This window comes from Tyto alba, unplaced genomic scaffold, assembly GCF_018691265.1.
Source record: "Tyto alba isolate M040663 unplaced genomic scaffold, T.alba_DEE_v4.0 Super-Scaffold_11, whole genome shotgun sequence".
NCBI lineage: Eukaryota > Metazoa > Chordata > Aves > Strigiformes > Tytonidae > Tyto > Tyto alba.
The window spans coordinates 9402549-9425676 of record NW_024881273.1 but is presented as its reverse complement, the minus strand read 5'-3'; the positions used below and the strand labels follow the sequence as shown (position 1 = coordinate 9425676).

Here is a 23128-nt window from a genome sequence, read left to right as displayed (position 1 = left end):
ATTAAGTCATCGGATTGGAGTAGGTCTTGAGTATTCTTTTATCCCAAGCACATGATCTTATCAGAAGCCCATTACGTTTATCATCGCATTAGGAGGGAACATTTGGAGCCAGTGCAGGAGTATGTTGCTACATAAATGTTGTGCTTACTTCAGGGCCTGTTGTGAAAATAAGTCAGTGCTTCAGGAAGGCCGGGGAAACACTGTCTGAATGCATATACCTAAAATTAGGCTGTGAGTTTCTGGGTGTTTGTATCAGTGGGGTGTGTGCATTGGGGATGTGTAAAGAGAGCATGCATGTGTTTGTGTGTCAGTGTTTCTGTCAGTGTGGGTGTGTAGCAGGAAGCACTTGGGTGCTGGTGTTTCACTGTAAGTGTATATCTGTGAATATGTTTGTAGGCTGAAGGCTGGGTCTTTTTAATATGGTAGGTATTTTTTTTTTTCTCCTTATTACAGAAATAAGTCCCTTTTCATAAAACGACAACGAAATTATTTTTCCAAAAATACATATTTTCATATGTTTGGGATTTGTTTTTGAGGATTTTTGATTGCTGACCACAGTCTTTACAAGGCTGAACATTTCTCAGATTTCTGCCGAGACTCTCACTCAAACTGGGACATAGTGCTCCGAGACGGGTGAGCCACTTATCCTCCTGTTGTTGGGTACAGCAGGGACCTGGCTTGTGCTTTGATACGTCTCTGCAGAGGGAGGAGCAGCACAAGAGATGCAGAAGGATAAGGTCAGGGAACCAAGAGTTTGTCTCCATGGCCATCGGTTACATGCTCGCTCTGCTCCTTCCTTGAGCTGGCCAGACACAGAGCGTGTCTCTTCCAGGGATGAAGGAGCCACACTGCTGTAGTGCTGTGCCAGCATTAATAAACCCTGCAGAGAAACAAGGTATGTTACAGGGATGTCCGAACAGGGGCTCTCGGGACACATATGGTTCGTGAGTAGTTGAAGCACACGTTCCCAGCTGGGTCAATACCAGATGAAGAGGAGCAGGGCCCTGCTGGCATCAGGGCTGTTGGGCAATCCTGCCCTGGGAGGAGGCAAGGCAGCGGGCTGGGGCCAGCACTGCTGGGTTGCCTCGGGGCCCATCTGCACATCCACCCGAGCCCCCTCCCACCCTGGAGTAATGGGACACCCTGAGGAGCCATTGTCATCTTTTGTCTGTGAAGCACTCTCCCAAGCCCTCCTCCTCCGAGCTCTTCGAGGTGTGTGGTATATGTTTGGTGGCTCCCAGCCACATGAAGATTTTAAGATGTGACATGTAGGGTCAAGAAGTTTGGCCACCCCGGGAATATGAGCTCAGACACAGGGCTGCACTCATGCAGCTGGACAGCTTCCAGATTCATGCTGGCTCCTTTTCGCCAGCTCGGAGTACTGGCCCAGCAAATACACAGCTCCCCACACTTATCCACGTACACAAGTTGTCCACAGAGGTTGTGATGAAATGAAACCATAATGACATTCTTCCCTGATAGACTTCTCCATTCTTTCAAACTCACACTCTCTTAAGGACCTGGAATTTTGCACGGGGGGATTGGGAAGGAGGGAGGGGAAAAGGAGTGAAAGTCATTAAATAATTGAATTGCAATAAACTGATTTTTTTCTGGCTCATGATGGTATTTCACTGTGTAAACTAGGAGGAAAAATAAACAGGGGATTTAGTAGTTTGGAAGTAGCTCAAAATTGAGCAGCCGTTGGATTTTCTGACACCTAGCTCAAGATAGTCCAATGCTACCGACAGGACTCTCCTTAGGGATCATTTCCATCAGTCCAGCGAGCAGCTCTGGCTAATTTCCTACCGTTTTTTCAGCAGGCTTATTTGCCAGACAAAAATACAACAGGCTGTCAGAACTGGATACCTCTGGGGACTGGCAATGATAATACAATACAAAATAGGATACCAACAGGTCAAAGGTTTCCATTTCACAGAGTACTTTAATGACTGAAAGACATTATTGCTATGCAGTCTGTTTGAAAAGAGTAGATGGATCTCAGTTCAGTTTTTAATGGGCCAGTGTTACAGAAACAACCTCAAAAATTTGGCATCTTTGTTGGCAGCCTCATTAGAGAAGCCACAGAATAAATGGACAAGGATAATAAAGTCTTCTGCTGCTTTTGATCCTTTCAGGTCAAATCTGAGTCATGTTGGTTGAAGCCGTGTGTGTATGTGGCAAGCTTACCCTCACACTGTGTATACTGTATCTGCTCTTTGGATAAACAGATCTGTTTGGCCCTTTGGTCACTACAACTGTGAACTTGGCAGGTTTTGCCATCCCTAAATTCACAGTTGCTGTTGTTGTTGTTCTGCAGCTATTTTTTAAAAACAAAAAGGGAAACATTGTAGACCAGACCCTCACTGGCATATTTCCATCCAAGTCGGTGGAATTATGCCAACACTCACATTGTCTCTCTATGTATTTTCCATTTCTGCTTTCTTCTGTCTCGATCTTTTTAAATGGGGATAGATGAACATAAGCACAAAACTCCTTACACTAGGAAATACCTTGGGGGAATTGCCCAATATAAATGTTGGCTATTGTTGCTTGGCTTTTTTAAAATCACCTTGCTATTGCCTAGAAGTGACCAACGCTTTTACTCCCCAGTGACCTGGTCCAGCAGATACACGACCACCGATGTCGTCAGGTCCTAGCACCTAGATTGTAGACGTGTAGCCAGTCCTTTGTCATTTCTCTTATCTTCTTTCTCCTGGCAGATGAACCCAGCAGGTGCTATTTCCACGATGGTGACGGAGTATGTGAGGAATTTGAGCAAATGACCAGCATCAAAGACTGTGGTGTTTACACTCCCAAAGGCTTCCTCGATCAGTGGGCTTCCAACGTCTCTGTCTCACATCACAGTGACCAGCAGTGTCCAGGATGGGTGGTCATTGGTCAGCCAGCAGCAACCCAGGTAAGGAAAGCTGCCCCCTTTCCTGTCCTGGAAAGTGAAGTCCAGCAAGGAGCAGCATTCATGAGCATAGCTAGATGGTCAGTGTTCATATGTGATGTTACTCTGCATGTTAAATTGCTCCTTCACCAAGGAAGGCCCCTGACAGCAATTCCTCTCTTTCTGAGCCTGATGAGTAGTGATGAGTTGAAATTCAGTTCCAGTCATCCAACTAAAAACTGGCTGAAGTTGTGGCCTGCTTGATTCAGTAAGCTGTGTTGGAGTCACATCAGCTAACATCTCTAAAAGACTAGGCAGGCTCTCTGCAGCTAGCACAGGGTACTATCTTGTGGCGATGAGTTCTGAAGGCTAATGCTGAATAATACAAAAGAGCCTTCTTTCTTTAATAGTTTTGTGTTTTCTGTCTCCCAGTTTCATAAAAGCACCCTATTGTTCTATTCTGAGAAAGGTCCCGTCCATTCCCAAAGCCATTCATTAGCTTTAACCTCCCTCTTACATGTCTCCTTTGTAACATAAATAGCTCCAGTTACCATAACTTTACCTTTTGTCTCCCTGAGAGAATTAGATCCAAATGAGTTCAAAAAGACATTAGATAAATGCCTGGAAAACAGCACTGTACAGGATGCAGATGCAACAGTCCAGATTCAGCCTGACTCAGGAAAGCCCACATTGCTTATTGTTGGGGATTTTTTTAGAGGATACAGCAGGGAGAGGATCATCATATATGAGAGCTGCTTCGTATATTCCTCCTTCAGCATCCACTGTTGTCCCTTGCTAGAGATAGAGCAGTGGATTAGGTGGACTTTTGGTTTGATGCAGCAAAGTAGTTGTTACAGTCGAATTATATGGGGGGTGTCTTGAGTGGACAGTGCAGAGAGGAATGCCGTGTCACAGATATGACAAGCAGATTTCTCCGTGAATAGTAAACGCTAAGCATTTCCAGTTGGCTTGCAAGAGAAAACATCTTTATCCAAGAGACTTGGCCTTGTTCACATTGCACAAGTCTGTAACAAATTAATGACCAGGTCAGTTTTAAATGCACAAAGCGTGGTTAGCTGGCATGGTATCAAGACAGGATCCTGAGCCCAGTATTGCCTTTTTGTCATGGTCTCATTTATTTTTTCACACTGTAAAAGGAACTTTCCTCTGGACCCCTACCAGTGCCTTCATAATTTCTTTCTCGTTGAAGCTCCATGTGCTGCAGCACAGTCCAAAGCCCACAGTCTCTAGTTCAGGTGCTGCTTTACGTGCATGTGCCCAAGCACTCTGTCCCCGTGCAGTCGCTACAGAGAGCTGCCCTGATTTTCTCCTAGAGCACTGGTAGAAATGCAGCCATGCTGTGCAGTAGGTAACGTGTGGTCCTGTGGTAGAAAAAAACACCTCCACGCACACACACCACACAAAGCCCTGCTGTGTAGCCACAACTCAAGCGTGTTTGTTGTATCCAGATGAGATGAAGTTGTCACAGCCTTGTTAGGACAAAAAAAAAAGAAAAAAAAAAAAGCTGTTGTATTTATAGGCAGAGCACTAGCATATCACACACTGGCAGAGTGAATGGGAACATGCCTCCTGTTATTGCCTGGCCCCTGGGGAGATAACAGTGTGCTATTTACTTCCAGCAAAAGGAATTTTTGCTTTAGCTCAGCTGGTCCTATTGCACCAGTTAGAGTGCACGAGGTTCATTGACCTTTTTAATCATATATGTTGAGAAAGTCTTTGTTTTCCCCAGGAACAAGACAGCCTCCTCGGCTGGGGAAGCACCTGACTTGTCACTCCAGAGAGGTTAGGTGGGGCAGCAGGTCATCAGTCTGTTAGCTAGCAGAGATGAAAATTAACCTAAGATCTCCTCTAATCACTGCATGTAATGATCACTGGTGTGTAAACATGTTTGGCTTCATTATCTGCACAAGCATGGAGCCTTAGGGGTTTTTTGTATTGATGAAAGGAGCACCTTTCCTCACCCAGATATCTTTCAGAGTAGGTTGTGTGCTTGTTGGTCTTGTGCAAACTTTCATGTTGTTGCTGGGTAGTTTCCTGATTAATCAGAGTGGCATTTGTGTTGGCCTCTCATCAAGAATGCTATGAAAGATATGTTTGAGTGCAGCGCACAGCAATATACAGAATACATAAGCTGCCTGTTTGTTAGCCATCCCTGTTTCTCATAATTGCCCCAGCTCCCTCAAGGTGCTTTAAAACATTTTTAAGCGTGTCCTTCATGATTTAAAATGTTTCTTAACCTTAGATATCTCAACACCCGTTTCTCTGCATGACTGTCATAGTTTTGCCTAGGCTGTTTCTGAGGAAGTAGGCATCGCAGGTTGGTTTGTTGTTGTGGTATTTCTCAGCAATATCTGCCTGTGTGCACTTGTTTACTGTTGGGGGATTGTTTATGAGCATAGAGAACACTTCCTTATTATTGTAGGGCTGCTTCTATAAACTGGCCACCCCACACCTGTTTGCTCAGTTCACCTAGACATCGCGTTTCTGCAGTTGGTTGTTCCTTAGAAGTGGGGTGCCGGCACTTGCTTATTATTTTGAGATGGATCTTACATGCTTGTTCCTTACTTGTTAGTATGAGGCTGCTGAATGGCAACATACTAAGGGAGGAAAAAAAAAAAAAGTTCACAGTATAAGATTTGTTTTGAACAACAAAATGCTTACAAAGAATGACACAGTCTTGGCGAAGAGATACATTTGAAAAACTGAAAGGTCAAACAGCCCCCCCCCTTTAAACAATCACTCTTTCTGCAGAAGCAAGACTGATAGACAGCCACTTCTACTTTCCTGGCAGCCACCCTTCAGTGCTGATTAAGAAATATTCTCAGTACTGACAGCATCATATTTAAAGCCAAAGAGGACCACTCAGCAACATTGCGCCAGCACAGAAATGCGAGCACCAATGCAAGGTGCTTTTACAGTTTGATTTCTAATCTGGTGTCCTCCACAGCTCTTGAAGCAGACGTTGCTCAGTACCTGTTGCTGACTGCAGGAGGAATTCAGCAATAAGGGCTTTGCACAGTCCTGGGCTGCTCTTTTCCCTACCATTCTTGATGTGGGTTTGTAAACAGCCTCTCCTTGCCATCCACTGTGTGTGAAATATTATCGGTGTTGATGTACTGGTTGTATGGGGTTTTCTACAGCACTGTTTATTTCTCGGGGCCTTTCTTTGCTAAAGATTATTGATGCTAGCATTAAGTCATCAGCTGGTGTATGCTGGCAAAAACTACAGAAAAGGCACTAGCACCAGGCAGATTTATACTAGCTGAAGGAGAGATCCAGTAGGCATAAACTGACAGACAAAGGGTTCTTCGGCTGATCTGTTTTGTGAATAGCTGCAATTTCTTCCGTACTGGAAGTCCCCAGGGACTTATTTCCCTGACTGGTTTGTACCCAGCTAGGGTCAACCTCCTCCTTGCCAGCAGGAGGGGGTAGGACATAGCCTCCTGACACCAAGTTAAGCACACCTGGGCTTGACAAGACATCAGTTTAAAAAGCCAACTCGTGGCCTACCCAGCCAATCCCCATTCTGCCATCACTGATGAAGTTGCATCAGTGAGGAGTGTTAAGTAGGAACATGCAGTGTGGATTAGGTCACTGTAAAAAGTTGGCTGTCCTGTGAAAAACAGGGTCTTGCAATGGCCTTAGTCAGCTCAATCTCCATGCTCTCCTTGCACACCAATTTTGGTTTGCCACAGTTTACTCTGGGTGACTGCATTAGCTTGTATGCTGGTCTCTCTTTCTACAATAGGTTGCACTGAGCAGGAAGGATTTGCGTATTTTGATAAAGTGTCTTTTCTATATAGACGTGTCTTTGGAGGAAGCCTCTGACAGGCCTGTTTCAGGAGGACTGCTCCATGGCTTGGGTGAGAGGAGCAGGGGTAAGCGGGTGCAGATCAACCACAGGAGGCTGAAGATGCCATTTCTCCTTCCATCTTGCTGGTGGCACTCCTGTTTTTGGAGAACTGATTTGTCTGAAGTTTCTCTTTGGGCCTTTATAACAGGGAATTATAAGAAGGGACTAATGGATCTTTAGGTGGCTTATTGCTGACTTTGCTATTCCTGTCACAGCAATGTGTGCTCAAGACTTGGAAGTTGGTACATGCACTGGTGATTTAGAGGGCCAGTCCCCCAGTAGCTATGTCTTTCATTGCATTTCCTCCCAGTTGTGCAGAAGTTGTTTAGCCCAATTAACCATATAAATATATATTTATATAAAAATTATTTTTTTTTTTCCCTATGCCATTGTTTAAGCTTGATTTTCTGCTGTATGGAAAAAGCCACACAGCTCAGGCACAGTTAACCGAAAGGGGACTCTTTCCCGAGGCTGCTGGGCACAGGCAGATCCTGGGATTTGTTTTCGTTCCGGGACTGATGAATACACCCCGTTCTCCTCTGGGTACTCCACAGGGGCTGCTATGGAGTAAGAAGTTGTGGAAGAGGATTCTTATTACATCTTTCCCACAAATAGAGGCCCCCTCCTGCCCCTGTTACAATTCCCACAATTGCACTCATCCAGGCTCTCTGCAACAAACCTATTCTTCCATAAGCAGCAGAAAGATGTCTAGAATTGCAATATGTCTGAAACTGCCCACAAAAGGAGAAGACAGGAGCACAAAAATATTCTGGAAACTAGAAGAAATAACATGGTAGAGCAAGGGTTCCAAGAGTGGTAAGAAAATACTGTAAGAAAATTGAAGAGAAAGATGATGAAGTTCTCTGCCATGCAGTTTTATTCTGTCTAATAAATATAACACTGAAGATAATTCCCCAAAGATACAGCAAAGCCAACAAATAGAGTAATCTTGAACAGGAGTGGGAAGAGAGGAAACCTGCAACTATTAATGGAGAAGCCATTCCTTTCCTTTGGGGTGATCTTGCTGAGAAGAGGGAGGGTGTCTGTCTGTCGGCTCTGCAAGTGGCCCTTTTTGAACTTCCCAATTCACAGCCAAGTCCTGTTGCTCTTCAACGGTAAGAGTTTTGTTGTGGTTGGAGGGATAAAAAAATCCCCATTTTTAATAAGATGATTTGCTTTGCAAATGTCTTTGTTATTTATAGACGAGCCAGGCTTTGAACTGCTAATCTCGGGAGGATGAGGGCAGAATCCCACTAAGAAAAACCATTAATGGAGGAACCACGAGTGATCAGAGACCAGTTCTGGAAAAAGATGAACTGGACACTGTGCACAGGCTGTCGCAAGAGGAATGTAGGTTTGCTGTACGCATCTGAGTTCATTTCCAGTACAGGCTAATCCACCAAAAGGCTTCAGCTTAGGTTACAGAGTCTCCAAGTCTAAAGTTAGTTCAAGGGGTTCCAAAACTTCGTCTTTATTTCAGCTTTCCCCCCGATACTACAGACCAGCCAATTTGGTCTTTTGCCTGAAGGCTGGAGAGTTGCATCATGAGCCTGGCCCTGACCATCAGGCAAATTTGGGCTGGAATTGCTCCTTCCTTGGCTTAAGTGATGATATTTTTCGTATTTTTTCAATGCACAGGGATTAATTAAGCCATATCACAGCCACACTGCTTGGTTTCTGTTCCATTTAATAGAGGTGGAAAACAGAGCACAGAAAGGTAAAGCTACTGTTTGAGGATTAAACCTCAATATCCATCAGAGATGTTGCAGCCACTGGGCATCATTGAGCCTAGACCTCCTCAGGACTAGGAAGTTCAGGATGTCTTGAAAGAGAAATGTTGCTGTCTTGGATAAAAAGAAAACTGTTCAGAACCTGCTGAGAGTCACTGTCTGGAAGCAGAGACCTGGAAGGGGTTTGCGGTCATTAAATCTGCATTTTAGCTCCGTCAGCCACCTCACATCACCCTGTTTGTGAATTAATCAATCTTTATCCTAGCACAGTTTGGCGGCTGTTCATTCCCAGTACAAAAGAACTGGAAAACAGTCCCACCAACTCCTTGCTTTAAGGGCTAGGATGCCACCTGTCTTGCTGGGAAAGCTGGATTTTGCAACCTTTCTGCCAGAGGAACTCCAGTGGTCCTTATTTGCACGTTTGCATCGCTGCTTTGCCTCGTTGTAGGAGGTGGTTCATACAAAGAGTGGATACTACAGAGATGTGTGCTAACATCAGTGCCATGGCTCCTGCTCAGGAATGAGCTCAGTCTCTGAAGAAAAATGAAAGGAGAAATGGGATTTCTAGGTAGGCTGGCTTGAAAACGACTGAGTTGCAGAGAGATGGCTGAGAAAGAGCGTTACCCCTAAAGTCAATCCAGACCTGGCTGGAGAAAAGGGGATGTTGCCCATCACCTGCCTGCCTGCTTCCTGCTAGGACAGACAGTGATTCCCTCCCTCTCACCCCTCCATCCCCACGTCTTCCAGTGCTCCTCTGCTCCTGGCAGTAGTAAACCAGCAGACCCCATGGCTGATGTCGTAGCCTCTGGCTCATTTGTGTAAGGGGAGGACAGAGAGAACACAATGAGATGTCAGAGGAGATTCCAAGCAATTTTGCCAAACACTCAAGGGATACTTTTTTCTTTCCACTCCCCTCCCCCCTTAGTTTTTAGAATAATTTTTCAAGAGCACATATGCAAGTCATCTAAGGGAAACAGAACAGTGAGTACCAGGGGCTGGTACACTGTGTTCCCTTTGTGTACTGTAGAGAAAATAGATAAAAGAAACAAAGGATGATGCAGAGAGCAAAGCAGCCATCAGTACTCTCAGAGAGGTTCAGTCTGACCTTTTCAGAGATGAAGGTCAAACCAAAAATCCTCAGGTACCGGAAATTGGTCCCATCTTCCTTGGACCAGGAGACATTTACCACTAATGAAATGAGAGCAGAATTCCATGCCATTTGTTGTTGCTAGAGGCGAGAAGAAAGGCAAGAAAGGAATAGTCTTGGATAATTATAAGGATTATGTGCTTCTTTAGGAAGTAGCTTACCATTATATGATCGTATCTGCTGTACACCCAGCCACCCACCCAGATTACACGTGGTAATAGAAAACAGCCTGGACCCCCCTGGCATCAGCGAGCTGGAAAGCTGGACCCCACGACAGCGGCGGTGCTCGTTAGCATGCACTCTTCTGAAAGGAGACCCCCCTCCTCAGCCCTTGCCCCTCAACCTGCCAGTCTCTCTGTCTGCTGTTGCTTCTCACAAGCCTTTAGATGCAGAGCATGTCCAGCCGTAAGCGTGGGATAGCTCTCCTGCATCCCATCCGGATTGTTTGTCTTGGGTCCCTCTCCATTCAGAGCAGAATGATTTTGCATAAATGCATCGACACGTCTGCTTTGTTCATGCATGAAGGGTTCTCAGCATTTCTCATCCTACCCCCGCCCCGGCCGTCTTCTCCCTACCCCCCTGGCATGTAGCTTCACCAGCTTTTGCATGATTTCCCTGTGCAACAGCAAATAAACCTGCCTGAAGCACTGCCAGTCAATCAAGGGCAGTTAAAAATACCCAGCTGATTATTTTGGATAGAATTAAAACAAGTGATTGGAAGGAGAGGATGGAAAAGGGTGCAAGAGCGAAGCCATAATGGCCTTTACTATGTAATTTGGTTTCATGTTCTGCACAAGAAAACATGTAAAATATGTAAACAGAGCTCTCCAGGATTGTAATGTAGCTACAAAGCCACAGATATACAGGCAGGCAGGGTGCTATTCTTCAGCAGAACGGAATGCCATCCCCAAAACCACACGATCATTTCTTTAAGCTGAAAGTAAACTTTCTCATGCCAGGAGCAGAGAATTTATTTTTTCTTTTAAATGAAGGATTGTCTGCACTACTTGTTTGGAGTACTGTAGGCATTTTAGCCCACATTGTCATAAGAGACCTCGTATTTCGAATGCCAATTAATTTTAGGATGTTCATCTTGAGATGTCTCTAAAAGGCATGGGTTTTGGAGGATGGTGCTTGCCCAGCACTGTCCTGAAGGTCTCATGTGTCAATCCCTCTGTCCCCACTTGCAAATAAGTATCTCCTTTAAAAAGAAACTGGGGACCACATGGATAAACTCTTGAGCTGCTCTAAATCTCTCCTGAATCGTGCTGCCTTAGTTGGGGCCGTAACTGTTGAGGAGCCCCAAATCTGTGCTCGTTTTTGGAAATACTGCCTGTTAAGTTGGGGGACCACTGTTTCCTCTGAGGTCATTTCAGTGGTGAATCTGATAAGAAGACATGATTCACCCATCTGGTAAGTGGGCCCAGCTCCCCCTGCTATCAGCAGGAGCCTCCCTGGGGTCTGGGTTTCCACCGTAGCCTCCGGGTCTGGCTGCAAACTGTAACGAATGGCAGGAAATGGTCATTTGCATGATCGGTGCCCTTAGCTGGCTGTGCATGTACCTACTCACCGGGAGAAGCCCTCATTTCAGGAGAACTTCTGCTTAGCCATTTTGGTCATTGGGCCAAAATCTTTATGCTTAGCATTTAGGACAGCAGATCTTATTTTCTCATTTTTTGGTAATTAACCCTTGCATCGCCGCTCTCAGCGAAGGCAAGTCTCTTTTCAAAGAGGAGAAGCTGAAGCACGGGGTAGAGATGACCTTCTTTCCACCTTTCTCCATCCAAATATCTTTGAAAAATCTGCCCTTCTAGAAGGGCAGATCTGTTCCTGGTGCACCGCGCTGTGTTTACACTGTGACCCTTACCTGCTGGAAAAGGAAAGCCTCGCTGTGTGGAATTTTAACTGTTTCCCAACGGTTGTTTCTGGTGTGAAAGGCCAAGCTGTGGCAGCTCTGGGTTCCTCCATCCCCTGTGCTCCCAGTCTGTCCTCCCAGAGCCTACTCCTGGGAGGCACTGAGGCTGAAGGAGCTGTGAGCTTCCTCTCACAGATGATGATTGTACTTTAATCCCCCCACGTAACTTCTTTTGGGAGCAGCTGGGAGCTTCTGTGAACTCCCCTGCTTGCCTGGGACATCAAGGATGAAATGCTCCAAGTGGTCTTTTGGCTTAATTTGTTGGAGTTTCAGGTTTATCAGAGCAACCAGGGCTGTTCTGAGGTTAGAGGGAAGCAGCAGGCTTCCCCAGACACCTACAGCCAAACCTTTGCTTGGGTGGAGATGTGCACGGGCTGGAGAAGGCAGCTGGCTGCTGCTCCACGCTCTCTCCCTGGACGGTCCAACCCATTCAGAGGAATTTGCACGGTGGCCGTTCCGTTACTTTGCAGTTTCAGTGGGAAAAGCCTGGAGAAGCAAGGGGGAATCTTCTGATTTGCATACCACAAGCTGTGCCTTCAGGTATTAACAAAAACCAAGTCACAGGGTTTAATCTTAATCAACGCACGCCAATGCAGAGCCGAGGAGTTGGATGGGGAACCGAAGGGCTCTGCCTGCTGAGGTGTAACTGCAGGCAGCTCCCCGGGACAGCCCTTGGTAGCTCTCCTCCGTGCCCCCCCGCCGCACTCCCTGGGAGCCCCGCCGCAGCCTTCCCTCTCGCTATTAAGTTCAGGGCCTCTTCCCAATGTATCATCTCCCTGGATGTATCCAATTAAGGCCTGTTGACAGCCCAGAGCAGACTTATACCCTTAGGATTAGAGGCATGTGTACATCTTCATATAGGGAAGGACAACAACTGGGTGTCTGGCTGGCTCGCTGGGAGTGCTGTGTGGGAAGCCGAGCAGCTTGGAGAGGGAAAAGGAGCCAGAGAGAGAGAGATGTGCACCCCCAATTATCCTTGCATGTGGAAACGCTGTGTGATGAGGGTTGCGTGTGGTTTACACAGCATGTTTACATGGTCCATAACCCTAAACAAAGCTGAAAAGAATGACTTTAACTCTGGAAATAAAAGCGCTGGAAACCCCTGGTTTTCTGCACATGAGAAAGTTTTGTTCTTTAAACACACAGATGTTTTTAAATGAAAAATCACTCTTTTGACCTTTCCTGAATGTGATCATGTGGTCAGAGCTGACATTAACCACTGCACGGCTGTTTGCTTCGGCCGCAGGCGAAGCTTAGTGAGCAATCCTGAGAGCTTGTGGTAGCACCTGCGTTGTCTCCCATCTCTTGGAAGCTGCTCCTGTGCCCTGTGTGCACTGGAAATGAAAGCGTTGTGGTTTTTTCTTCCTTGATACCTGAAAAAGATGTGGCTTAATTTTTTTTTTTCTTACTTGTCTCTCTTCCTATCAGAAATGTTGCCCAAGTGCTTCCAGGCGTCTGTCAAGCTCAGACAGTGTGTTTTTGTGATGAAGAACTCCTCACTGAGCTGAAGTTCTTTAGAGATTTGTTGTTGGTTTTGGGCTTTCTCTAGCTGTTCACTTTCTTCATCCAAGCAAATTTATAAGACCAGTTTTGGGAAGGAAGGAAGGGACATTACCAAGTGGATTATCACAAGCCCAATCCTGCTTGGCCTTGCAGGAGTGCCAAACCAGCAAAATTACAATGAATCCAGTGAGTTGGATCCACTAATATGATAATAAAAATATATATAAGATCCTCCTAAAGTGTGGCACGCATTCTGCCTTTGACAGGGTGATTTTCTGATGCCAGCTGCTCCCAAATGAAAAAAAAAAAAAAAAAAAGAAACAAAAATACAACCAAACATCAACAACAAAACCCCCAACCTTTGATCTGCTCATCAATGGTAAAAGCTTATGGGATGGGATTGTTTTCCTTTTCTGCAGCACCCCCATGGCCAGCCTTGGCCTGCAGTTATATGCAAACTTTGCTGTAGTGGACCTAGCTGGTTGAAGTTAGAGACAGGCAGTTCTGGAACCCGAGTGTGCAGCCAACAATAATGTTCTGGCTACTGTATTTGTTTAACCTCACTCTCCAGTGGATGGATATACAGTCTGTTAAAACACTTATCACTCTATAATGCCCTCACACTTTTGTGAGCAGCAATGTGGAAGTTGTAGACAGGAGCTTTAGCTGCAGATTGAAAATGTCTTTTAGCTTTAATGAGCCTGATGTTTGCAAAACTGAAGGTACAAGGTCTTGTTTGGGCGCTGTTTCTTTATGCTGTCTGTCTGCATTTGGCTGCTGTTTCTCTTGAACATAATAGCAGAATGCAATTCAGGGCTAGTTCTAAGAATTACACCTTCTAGGTGAGATCCAGCAGTGCTGGGGTGGAAGATGCTGTTGTTTGAGAGCAGCATCTTTATGTCCTACTGCTGTGTTGAAGAAACAGCAAAAGTCTGATATGAATAAACAGGAGCACATGGCAAGTTGCTCAGTTAGACCTTTGTGTGCTTCATGTGAGACTGTATTCTGCGTTGATGTATACCTGGAGCTATCGCTTGCTTTCGCATCCTTTCAGTGTGCATTACTGAATTGCAAAAGAAGCAGGGGCAAGTACAAATTGCACTCATGAGCTCCAAATGCTGGTGTTTACACATGGACTTGTGTAAAAGTTGAGATGATTATGAAACTCCCATTAGCACCATTATTTCTTCTTTTTCTTTCTCTTTTTCTGTAGTTTCTGGCCCTGGCTCAACTGGTGTCTTTGGGGTGATCCTTTGAGCCATGCAGAAATCATCTGGTTGGGGTTTTGTTGTAAAATCAAAACTCCATATTGTTTTTTTCCACAGGTCCAGCTAGCATCCTAGATATTTTGATTACACCTGGCTGGATGTCAAAACCGATGTGGGTTTGGGATAGGGCCAGTCAGAACTGCTTTACAGTTTTTTCAGGTATACCATGTGAAGTTTATGGTTTTATGTGATTTTGATTTGAACTCACCGGTTTTAAATGAAGTTTGCTTTGAATCTGGAGATAACAGAAATACAAAGGAAAGCTCAAAGAATGCAGGTCTGCGTGATTTAAAAATTGGAATATATTGTTCATACAGACTCTTTGGAGGTGAAATAACTGCATTTTTTGAGAAAGCTAAAGTTTATAACACACATTGAATACACATGCAATCTGGGCCATCGTCTAATGGAAATCCCTGTAGCTCCTATTTGTTTTCCTGAAACTAAACCTACTGGTATGACAAAACAAAATAGCCCTTGCATCTCCTACTCATTTCTGAATCACAGTCCTGTGTTACATCTAAAACTCTACCCAAGGGAATTTCCCTTTGGAAAAGAACACTACCAATTTTATTGTAAAGTAGAGGAATTTATCATCATGTCACATTGCAAACGAACTATTGATGTCATGTCATATCAGCTGTGGTGTTTTCGTGCACATAAAGGTCACATTCCAATTACTAAAAAATCCACCCAAACCTTTGGCTGAAAACTGGGGCTCTGTGCTCGGAAAGCTGTAGTAACATGCTAATTGAATACTAAGTCTGCAAAGTCCAGACACCATCGGCTGCTCCAGATTCAAATGGGAAGTGGCTGTGCTGAGACTGGACACAGCAACTGGCAATGGGGCTTTACTTCATCCTGCAGGAGACGTAATCTGCTTCCCAGTCCCACAGCCAAATCCTGTTCTTCATTACGCGGGTAAAACTGACAGATGAGATTTCCTCTTACTTGTGAGCCAACTGAATCTGGGAGTAATATAGCATCAGTGTGTTACCCCAGGAGTTTTATCAGCTTCCAGTTGATAAAGGTTTTCTGTTGATCACCTGCCTGCATGCCTTTGTCCTGGAGCAGGGCATGCTGCAGTTTTTCATCTTTTGCCATCAGACCTTTAAGTACCCCGGTGAAAACAGGGAAAAGCAGACAAAGAGCATGACACTTAGTAAAATTGTGTTATCAGACACAGAGGACAAGGAGGGGTTTGGAATAGAAGCTGCAGTTCATGAGCATCAGAGGTAAGGGAAAGTTGCTGCTGAGACAGAAGCAGCAGACTAGAAGGTAAGGGGGCTATTGAAAGAGGGAGGACACGGCTTTCTCTCATCATTTTATGCTTATAATCTGTGCTGCTGAATCTCGGATTTGGTTTGGGGCTTTTATTTTACTTTTTTTACAAAAACAGGGTATTTTAAACTCATTGTTAGTGCACATAAAAATTTAATATATGTACCAGTTTGGAAAAAATAACTTCAAGTGCTTTCCTTAAGTCTTAGAGGCCAACATGAAATGACCCAGTGCTGACGTCGGTAGTTGGGCAGACAACTGTTGACTCAAATATTCTGACAGGACAAATCCAGAGACTAGTCCAAAGCATTTCTGACCAGAACCTAGAAGAAAACCCAGAGCAAAATTTCTGATGTCCCTTGAGTAAGCCTGTGTGTACAGTTTCTGTCTGAGCTCTGTGAGCTCCTGAGGTTTGAAATGATCATAGAAATTGGCTGATTTTAGAGGTGTTTGTTGGAACCCAAATGGTGGCCTTTTTAACGGTTCAGTGCTCACTAATGTGGGCAATTTCATTTTTCTGTAACTCCAACCCAATTCGCAGCCTAAATGAGAAGAGCAGTGCAACAGCTTTCAGAACAGATTGGAGGTCTGTGCTGCAGTCGGCAAACTGGGTGGTGTCCATGTGGCAGTCAAGCTGCCTTATAATATTGGGCAATAAACAAGCAGGAACCTTTCTGATATTTAGCAACTGCATCATAGTTTCTCATCCTTGGATAAGATTAACCTTAGGTCTGCAAGAACAATAACATATTTAAGAATAAAAGGTCTGGGTGACTGCCTGCCCCCATGTCTGGCAATGGAGAAAGTTAGTTTTCATCTGTAAGGGATGTGTTAAAATGCTGCTTATGTCGTGGTTGGGATTCTCTGGCATGTGTTGAGTTAAATATAAATAACATTCTGCAGAGCAGTTGGCTAAAAATCATAGATTAATTAGGTTTCAGTATTATGGTTGAAATCTGTTCTTTAGCTGGATCTTCAAACAACAGAATATGTCCTGTTTGTGCCTCCATGGGCTTCGTACCAGTCCGTGAGTTTTTCTGTGCACTTGTACAACCTCACTCGGGTTGTTGTCTGCTCCACAAATAGATGGTACTGTGGGTTTTACCAATAGATCCTGTTCCTGCCTGTTCTCTGGTTGCTGTTTTGCAAACGGGACAGGGTATAACCCGTTTTGTCCCAGAAACCCACAGCCCCATCTGCCTCGGTGCAGGGGTGGCAGCAGCACAGTCCCCAGGAGAAAGGTGGGATGGGGCATGGTGACCGCTTCCACTCTTCTCCCTCGGGAGGAGGTTGCTCCCTGCTGCCGGATGGACAAGTGCTCGCTATGACCCTTCACAGCCTTACTTAGCTTGAAGACATGGGCTGGAGGAAGCCCCACCACGGGACAACAGATGGGCTCTGGGGAGCAGACAGATCAGCGCACTGGAGGTCTGCTCTGCTTACCGCCGCCCGTGGGCATGCAGACAGGCACGTCCACTCCAACCACGGCGTCAGCCATATGCCAGAGCTGAGTAGGGCAGCATCCTAGTTTAAATAGCAGCTTTGCCTGTCTGCATTTAGAATTATTTTGATGTTACAATGTGAGAGACGAGAACCGCCAGTGTATGCAAAGCCTGTGGTGCCTGGCTGTGCTTGCTCGATGGGAAGGACAGAGTGGGATGGCATCTGTTTGTATTTAACCCACTCCTATGAGGAGGTATATCCTTCACACGTGTATGTGCTTGTTTGTTCCTTCTTTTTGTAACATCTGAGCACCTTTTTGTGCCTAATGGCTTTTACCCTCAAGATACCCGTGTGACATGGGGGAATAGCATCCTAGTCTTACAGGTGGGGGCCTCAGGCCTGGAGAAGCCAAGTGCTGCCCAGAGGGTTGTAATGGGGCCACACACTGGGCACAGTCAGGCTGAGACCTAGTCCAGTGCCCAGTCCACATGTCCAGATCCTTAACCTGTAGTTTGTCTGCAACAGGAGCCCATCAACACAATTTAACGTTGCCTGAAGTCATGGGAAGGCTGGGAATCATTCACAGGGGTGCCTTCCAAAATCTGCTCTTCGGCAAATTTTCCCATATTACCTTGAAGGAAAACGTTATGAGGAAATGGAGTTGATTGCAATAGTAAATGCATTTTAGATGTGGCAATGAACTAAGCACTCCTGATATATCACTTTTCCCTTTCTGCTGACACATTCCTCGGTCCCCTTGAGTAAGAGAAGGAAAACAGGAGAGGCGGTTTGAAGAACATGTTGTCCCTGTGATTGACAAGAGCTTGTATAAATCAGTCAAAGGGAATCCTCCAGGCATTCCCTCTTGTGGGAAGATCCCACAGTGCTCTCTGGCCTTGTTCATTCTGTCTCTCGATGTTTGTGCACAAAATGTGTGGGTGGGAGACAAGCTGGATTAGAACCTCCAAGAGGAACAGACATCAGCTCTTTTAATTGAAAGCAGCTTCCTAGGGAGGGGTATGACATGGGCTTCCAGTAAGCAGACACAAATAGTCCCCGAATACTTTGGAGCAGACACTAAGCTCCTGTGGACCCCAGTTGCTATGTGGGTCTGTGAACCTGGATAAGCCCCAGTGAGCGGAGTTTTGAGTCCTGTGTGATGCCGTCATTCTTCAAAGCAAATACTTTAGTGTTTGGTAACACCCTGAAATGAAAAGTACATCTATCCCTTCTTCCCTCCACAGCTGTCAGGTGCTTTAGCTGCTGTTTTGCATCACTGTAGCAAACTGGAGGGTGTTAGGAAATAATTTATTTCTCATAAGCATGAATTCCTATGAATTTGTAGCTGTGAGGAGAGATGATGCTCTGTCTTCCAAGCCATTGGAACTTGTAACTTAAAAGTGGTGGTACTGCAGTAATAAGTGCCTTCCCACTGCTGCCATCTTCTAGGGATGCCTTAAAAGCAGAGGTGTGAAAGACTTTTCCAGCAAATGGTTCCCAGGCTTTGCAGCTGTGGTGTGACACTCAGTAACTGGGTAGAATTGAAAAGGGGATGTATTTAGTATGTGTGTTAGAGCCTATTGAGATGGTGAAGTCTGTAGGTGATAGGGACTGTTTATCCAATCAGATTGTTATTACAAAACCTTAAATAACTTTTTTGCCATTAGCTAAGTATACTAGATAGCAGGTAGCGTCAAAGAGGCTCTTGTAGCCACTCCTAATGCCATGTCTGTTAGACTTTTCCCACACTTCTCAATTATAGTCTTCTCCTAAAAGAACTTTTTACCCCAGTACCACTTTGAAACACTTGTCTGAGTAGCGATGGATCAGCCTCAGCAGGAGGAAGCTTATCTAACCTGTTCAACCCCCACCAGTCTACTGAGTCTGCACACCTCAGTTGCACGTGTCTCAAACACAGGCTCTTTATGCAATGTTATGATTTTTGCTAATATTCTCAGGCAGAAGCAGAAAATGCTAGAGGTCACACACGCACACAAATCAAACAAGGCATTTAAAAGCTATCAGAGATTTCCAACCCACCTCAGCAGGGGTTTATTTTGGGTTTGATTCAAACTTTTGGTGAAGGTCTGGGTGATTTCTTAATACAGGTTTTCACTCGTCCGTTAAGTGGCACTTAAAATGCACCAAATGTCAGTACTTTTGTTTCTTTGAACCACCTTTTTGGACCAATAGAGCAGGAGGAGATATAAGAATAAGAACAAAATCGTATAAAAGTAGTGAGACCTTTGTTCATGTCAAAGAGCTCTCTGACCATATAAATTGCAGATGTGGGTAAGATAAATTCCCTAGCTGGAGAGGTATTAAAATAAAAACCATGCTCCCAACAAGAGACAGGCTGCTGAAAATGCAAGGAGGGAGAATTGCGAAATGGTACATGTCGAATTGCTGGCCTGGATTTCAAATGCCAAAGATAGTTTATGTAAAGCCTTGCTCTGCTGTAAAATGTAACACTATCCACTGGCTAGCCTCAATGAAGCTTGGTCCCAGTTGTTTTAAAAAATAAATAAACTAAAAATCTTCTTCCAGCCCATTAAAGCTGATTTATGTTTTGCCCATAGATTCCTCTGTGCTGGATCTTGAGGGACTCAGATTATAGAGGTGATTACCTCACTTTTAGCCAATCTGGTTTCTCATTCCCAGGCATCCCAGGCTTTGCCCAGACTTTGCCTGCCAAGACCAAGTGGGCAGTTCCATGCGGAGTTACTGAGTGGGCATAGGATTTTGAATGGTTAAAAGCATCTCTGTTAATTCTCTTGTTTCACTTCAGGGTTTTCTTTTTGTTTTAATAATCAGGGAAATTGCTTATGGGAACAACTTTACTGACAGCACATCACCACCTGATTGCTCAGTTCAGGCTCTGGTCTTGGAAAGAAATCTAATACTGTCCCCAAGAGTACATAGCTCCAGTTAGCACCTAGCACAGGTGGTCTGGGTGATCAACCCTAGGCTCTCTCATGGCTAGCACAACTGCCGGAGGTGGTTTGGCCTCTCAAGTTACGTCTGTAGCTCCTTTGCCACCATAGTGTGGGACCACAAGGAATTCCCGCTATCCTCATGCCTCTGGTAGTGACAGTCACTGACTTCACCAAAGTGTTGTGAACCTTAGCAGGCACCCTTCAGATGCTCCAAGAGCCTTGGCTGGAAGTGTCCTTCTGATGCGCTTGTAGCCTCTTGCACAGGGCACATTTCCTTTCTCATGTTGGGGGAGTGAAGGCTATGGTCATGCATGTTTCTTTTTTGAAGCAGCTTCACTGAGCAGTGTGGTTTCAGGGTAAATCCTACCATTTCTTGCAGCTTCATTTTCATATCTTACATGCTGATGGTACTGCAAGGCTCTCTGGTACTTGGATTCTTGTATTTTCTTCTTTGAGCTGTTCATCCATGCTGGCACTTGGGATTCATCTACTTGTTCTTTTCTGAAAAGAGCAGTTTGCTTATAATCTCACTGCTGCCTGCCATATAAAGTGCTGTAGGTGTAGGAAGAAGGTGATTCCACTTGAAGAAACTGGTTAACAAAACAAGAAACTAGTTTGCTTAAATTGGCTTGTGGAGACAGGACTTCCCTGGCTACACTTGCTTCCAAGTTTACATGGCCATCTGTGGCTTCCCTGGGGTTACAGTAACATGCAGGTTTAAATAGGGCATTGCTTGACTACTGTGGAGAGCATCTGCAGACTGTCTGTGCTGTGAGTTGGTACATTGAGAAGTGATCGTCACTTTGACTCCAGTAGGAAGAGTCGCAATCCATTTGGGTGGGAGCAGAGTTGTTCTGAATGCTGTAAAGACCTCATACCAAATTAAGAGGAAATGTTGGCTGCCATCCAGCTGCTGGGAGTCTTTAACTCCTTTTCATGTTTCAGTTTTTCTTATTGAGGTGGAAGGCCTGAAAACTTAAATTTTGAATAATCTTATGGTATTTAGAAATGTCATTGTTGTGTATTATTTTATTCTAGCAGTGTATGTGGACTTTTTTCCCCCACTTTAAACAGTCATAATCCTTCCTTACTGTTATATACATCTGTTTTGGTGTTTCTTTTTTCTCCCACAGATGTGTCGAACTAAGGTGATTGACTTGAACGATGGCATCTCTCAGTATGCCTGGTATCCCTGCACGGCCAACTTCCAGTACTCCCACATGACACAGACCGTTTTCTGGCTGAAGGTAGGATATGCACTTGCCATTCAGAAGTCTGCTTTTTGCCTGCTTGTACAAAGTTTCTCCAACAGGCAAACCATCATGGGACAGCCCTCCCAGGGGCAAGCTGCTCCTTTCTTCTAAGTATGTTTAGTGCAAAATAGCAAACCAAAGCCTCTGAGCGCTGTCTAGAGAGTCAGTAGTGAGGTCTCCTCCTGTGACAAGGCTACTGAATTTCTGAGCAGTTACAGTCTCCAGCTGCAGGGATGTTTGACTCAAGTTTGTCTAGTTTGTGTAGGAGAGTTTGGAAGAGAAGACTTCTGTGTGACCTGGGATGGGAATTGTTATTTTAAAAGACCTGGACTGACTCTTGGGGTTTTTTAAAGCCCACCACAGTTCTCCACCTCAACCTTTGTGCGGCTTTTGTTTCCCCAGGCTTATTTTTCCCAGCCTATGGTAGCTGCGGCAGTCCTAGTTCACTTGGTCACTGATGGGACCTATTACCTGGATCAGAAGCAGGAGACCATTGGTGTGCAGCTGTTTGACACCAAAGAGCAAAGCCATGATCTTGGTAAGACTGTATTTTATTAAACTCCCTCTTTATTGCTTGCTTAATCTGTTGGTACCCCCATTCACAAACTGACCCATACTCCTGCTCAGTTTTTCCAGGACCAGACAAAAAAAAGTGCTTGCTTAATGCTCCAAGACCTGAGTTTCACTAGAGTTTGTTAAAAATGATGCATGATTTTATGCAGGCATTTCTCCCTACCTGTTCACTATGTGTTCAGAATTGATTAGTTCCTATTTAGTCATTAAAATAAGCACTATTTCAATGCTTCACGCACAGCACCTCCCCGGAGAGACATGGGGGGAGTGAGAGACCCGCACCAGCTAGTGCAACAAATGCTTCTGCTTCGCAAGGTGTGGTTGGTGGCATCTCTAGAACTGCTTGCAGGGAGGTTTCCACAGCTATTTAATAGACATCTTATTCCACAGCTATTTAATAAAAGTTTTCATGGAAAGTAGTTCAGGTTTGATAAAGGTCTAACACCATGGCCTGTGCAAGCTGCTTGCATGGCCTCAAGCAGATACGCCTGGCAGAGGCTGTGGGCCTCTTAGTTGTGTTGAAGTGCCAGGGTAGACCATTTTTGTGTCTATCTTGGGAACAGGTCCCAGAGCCTGGGAAAGCTGTCTCTGGTGAATTAATTCTGCGTTAAAGCTCCAGGACCAAGGAGTTCACTCTAGCTCCAAACTCTGTCAGGGTAAGACTTGCAGAAGCCTTCTGCAGTTGTCTCCTGCCCTTTTTTCCCTTGGGAAGAAAGCTGACCATGTCATCCCAAGAGAAGTTTTTAAGGAAACAGAACCCCCTTCCCCCAGCTTTCTGTTTTACCATAACTTTCCATTTTTGACAAGCTTAAACTCAAATGAACTTCCTACTAATGATGAGGAGAAGGGACACACACAAGTGACAGGTGCTGGATGACTATCCAGGGTAATATCATTTGGTGAGGTGTGGAGGAAAAGAAAGAAAATTCATGGTGTTTTTTGTCCGAGAACAAACCAAAATGCATAGCAAGTTGCTCAGGTTGAGTCAGGATAGCTCCCAGTTTGCCAGAGCCCCTGGATTAAATTTACCCTCCTCCTTTCGCAGAACAGTAGCACATAGTTCTTTCCCTCTGAGACATAAATGTTGGAGACAAAAACATGCCAACAAATACTTAATGCGACATTTTATAGAGACAGACAGACAGACTGTGAGAGAAAGAGGACAAGAAAGAGGAGCAAAGAGGAAACTGAGGGTTAGGTTTTGAAATCCTCAATGAAGTTGCAACATGACTTTGGCATGGCTCATACTGATGCCTGGAGATCTTCACAGCTGAAATGCTGCCTTCATCATGGAAAAGCCTCTCTGACCTTT

General features: G+C 44.9%; 1 protein-coding gene across 1 annotated transcript in view; it reads left to right on the top strand.

Annotated features, from left to right (window-relative positions):
* Positions 1 to 23128, top strand: part of PAPPA (pappalysin 1) — a 184107-nt gene that overhangs the window by 104048 nt on the left and 56931 nt on the right. Inside the window, exons 10-12 of the mRNA XM_033012026.2 lie at positions 2721 to 2917; positions 21124 to 21237; positions 21646 to 21781. Of these exons, the coding sequence (XP_032867917.2) occupies positions 2721 to 2917; positions 21124 to 21237; positions 21646 to 21781 (447 nt within the window). The remainder of the gene's footprint in view (positions 1 to 2720; positions 2918 to 21123; positions 21238 to 21645; positions 21782 to 23128) is intronic.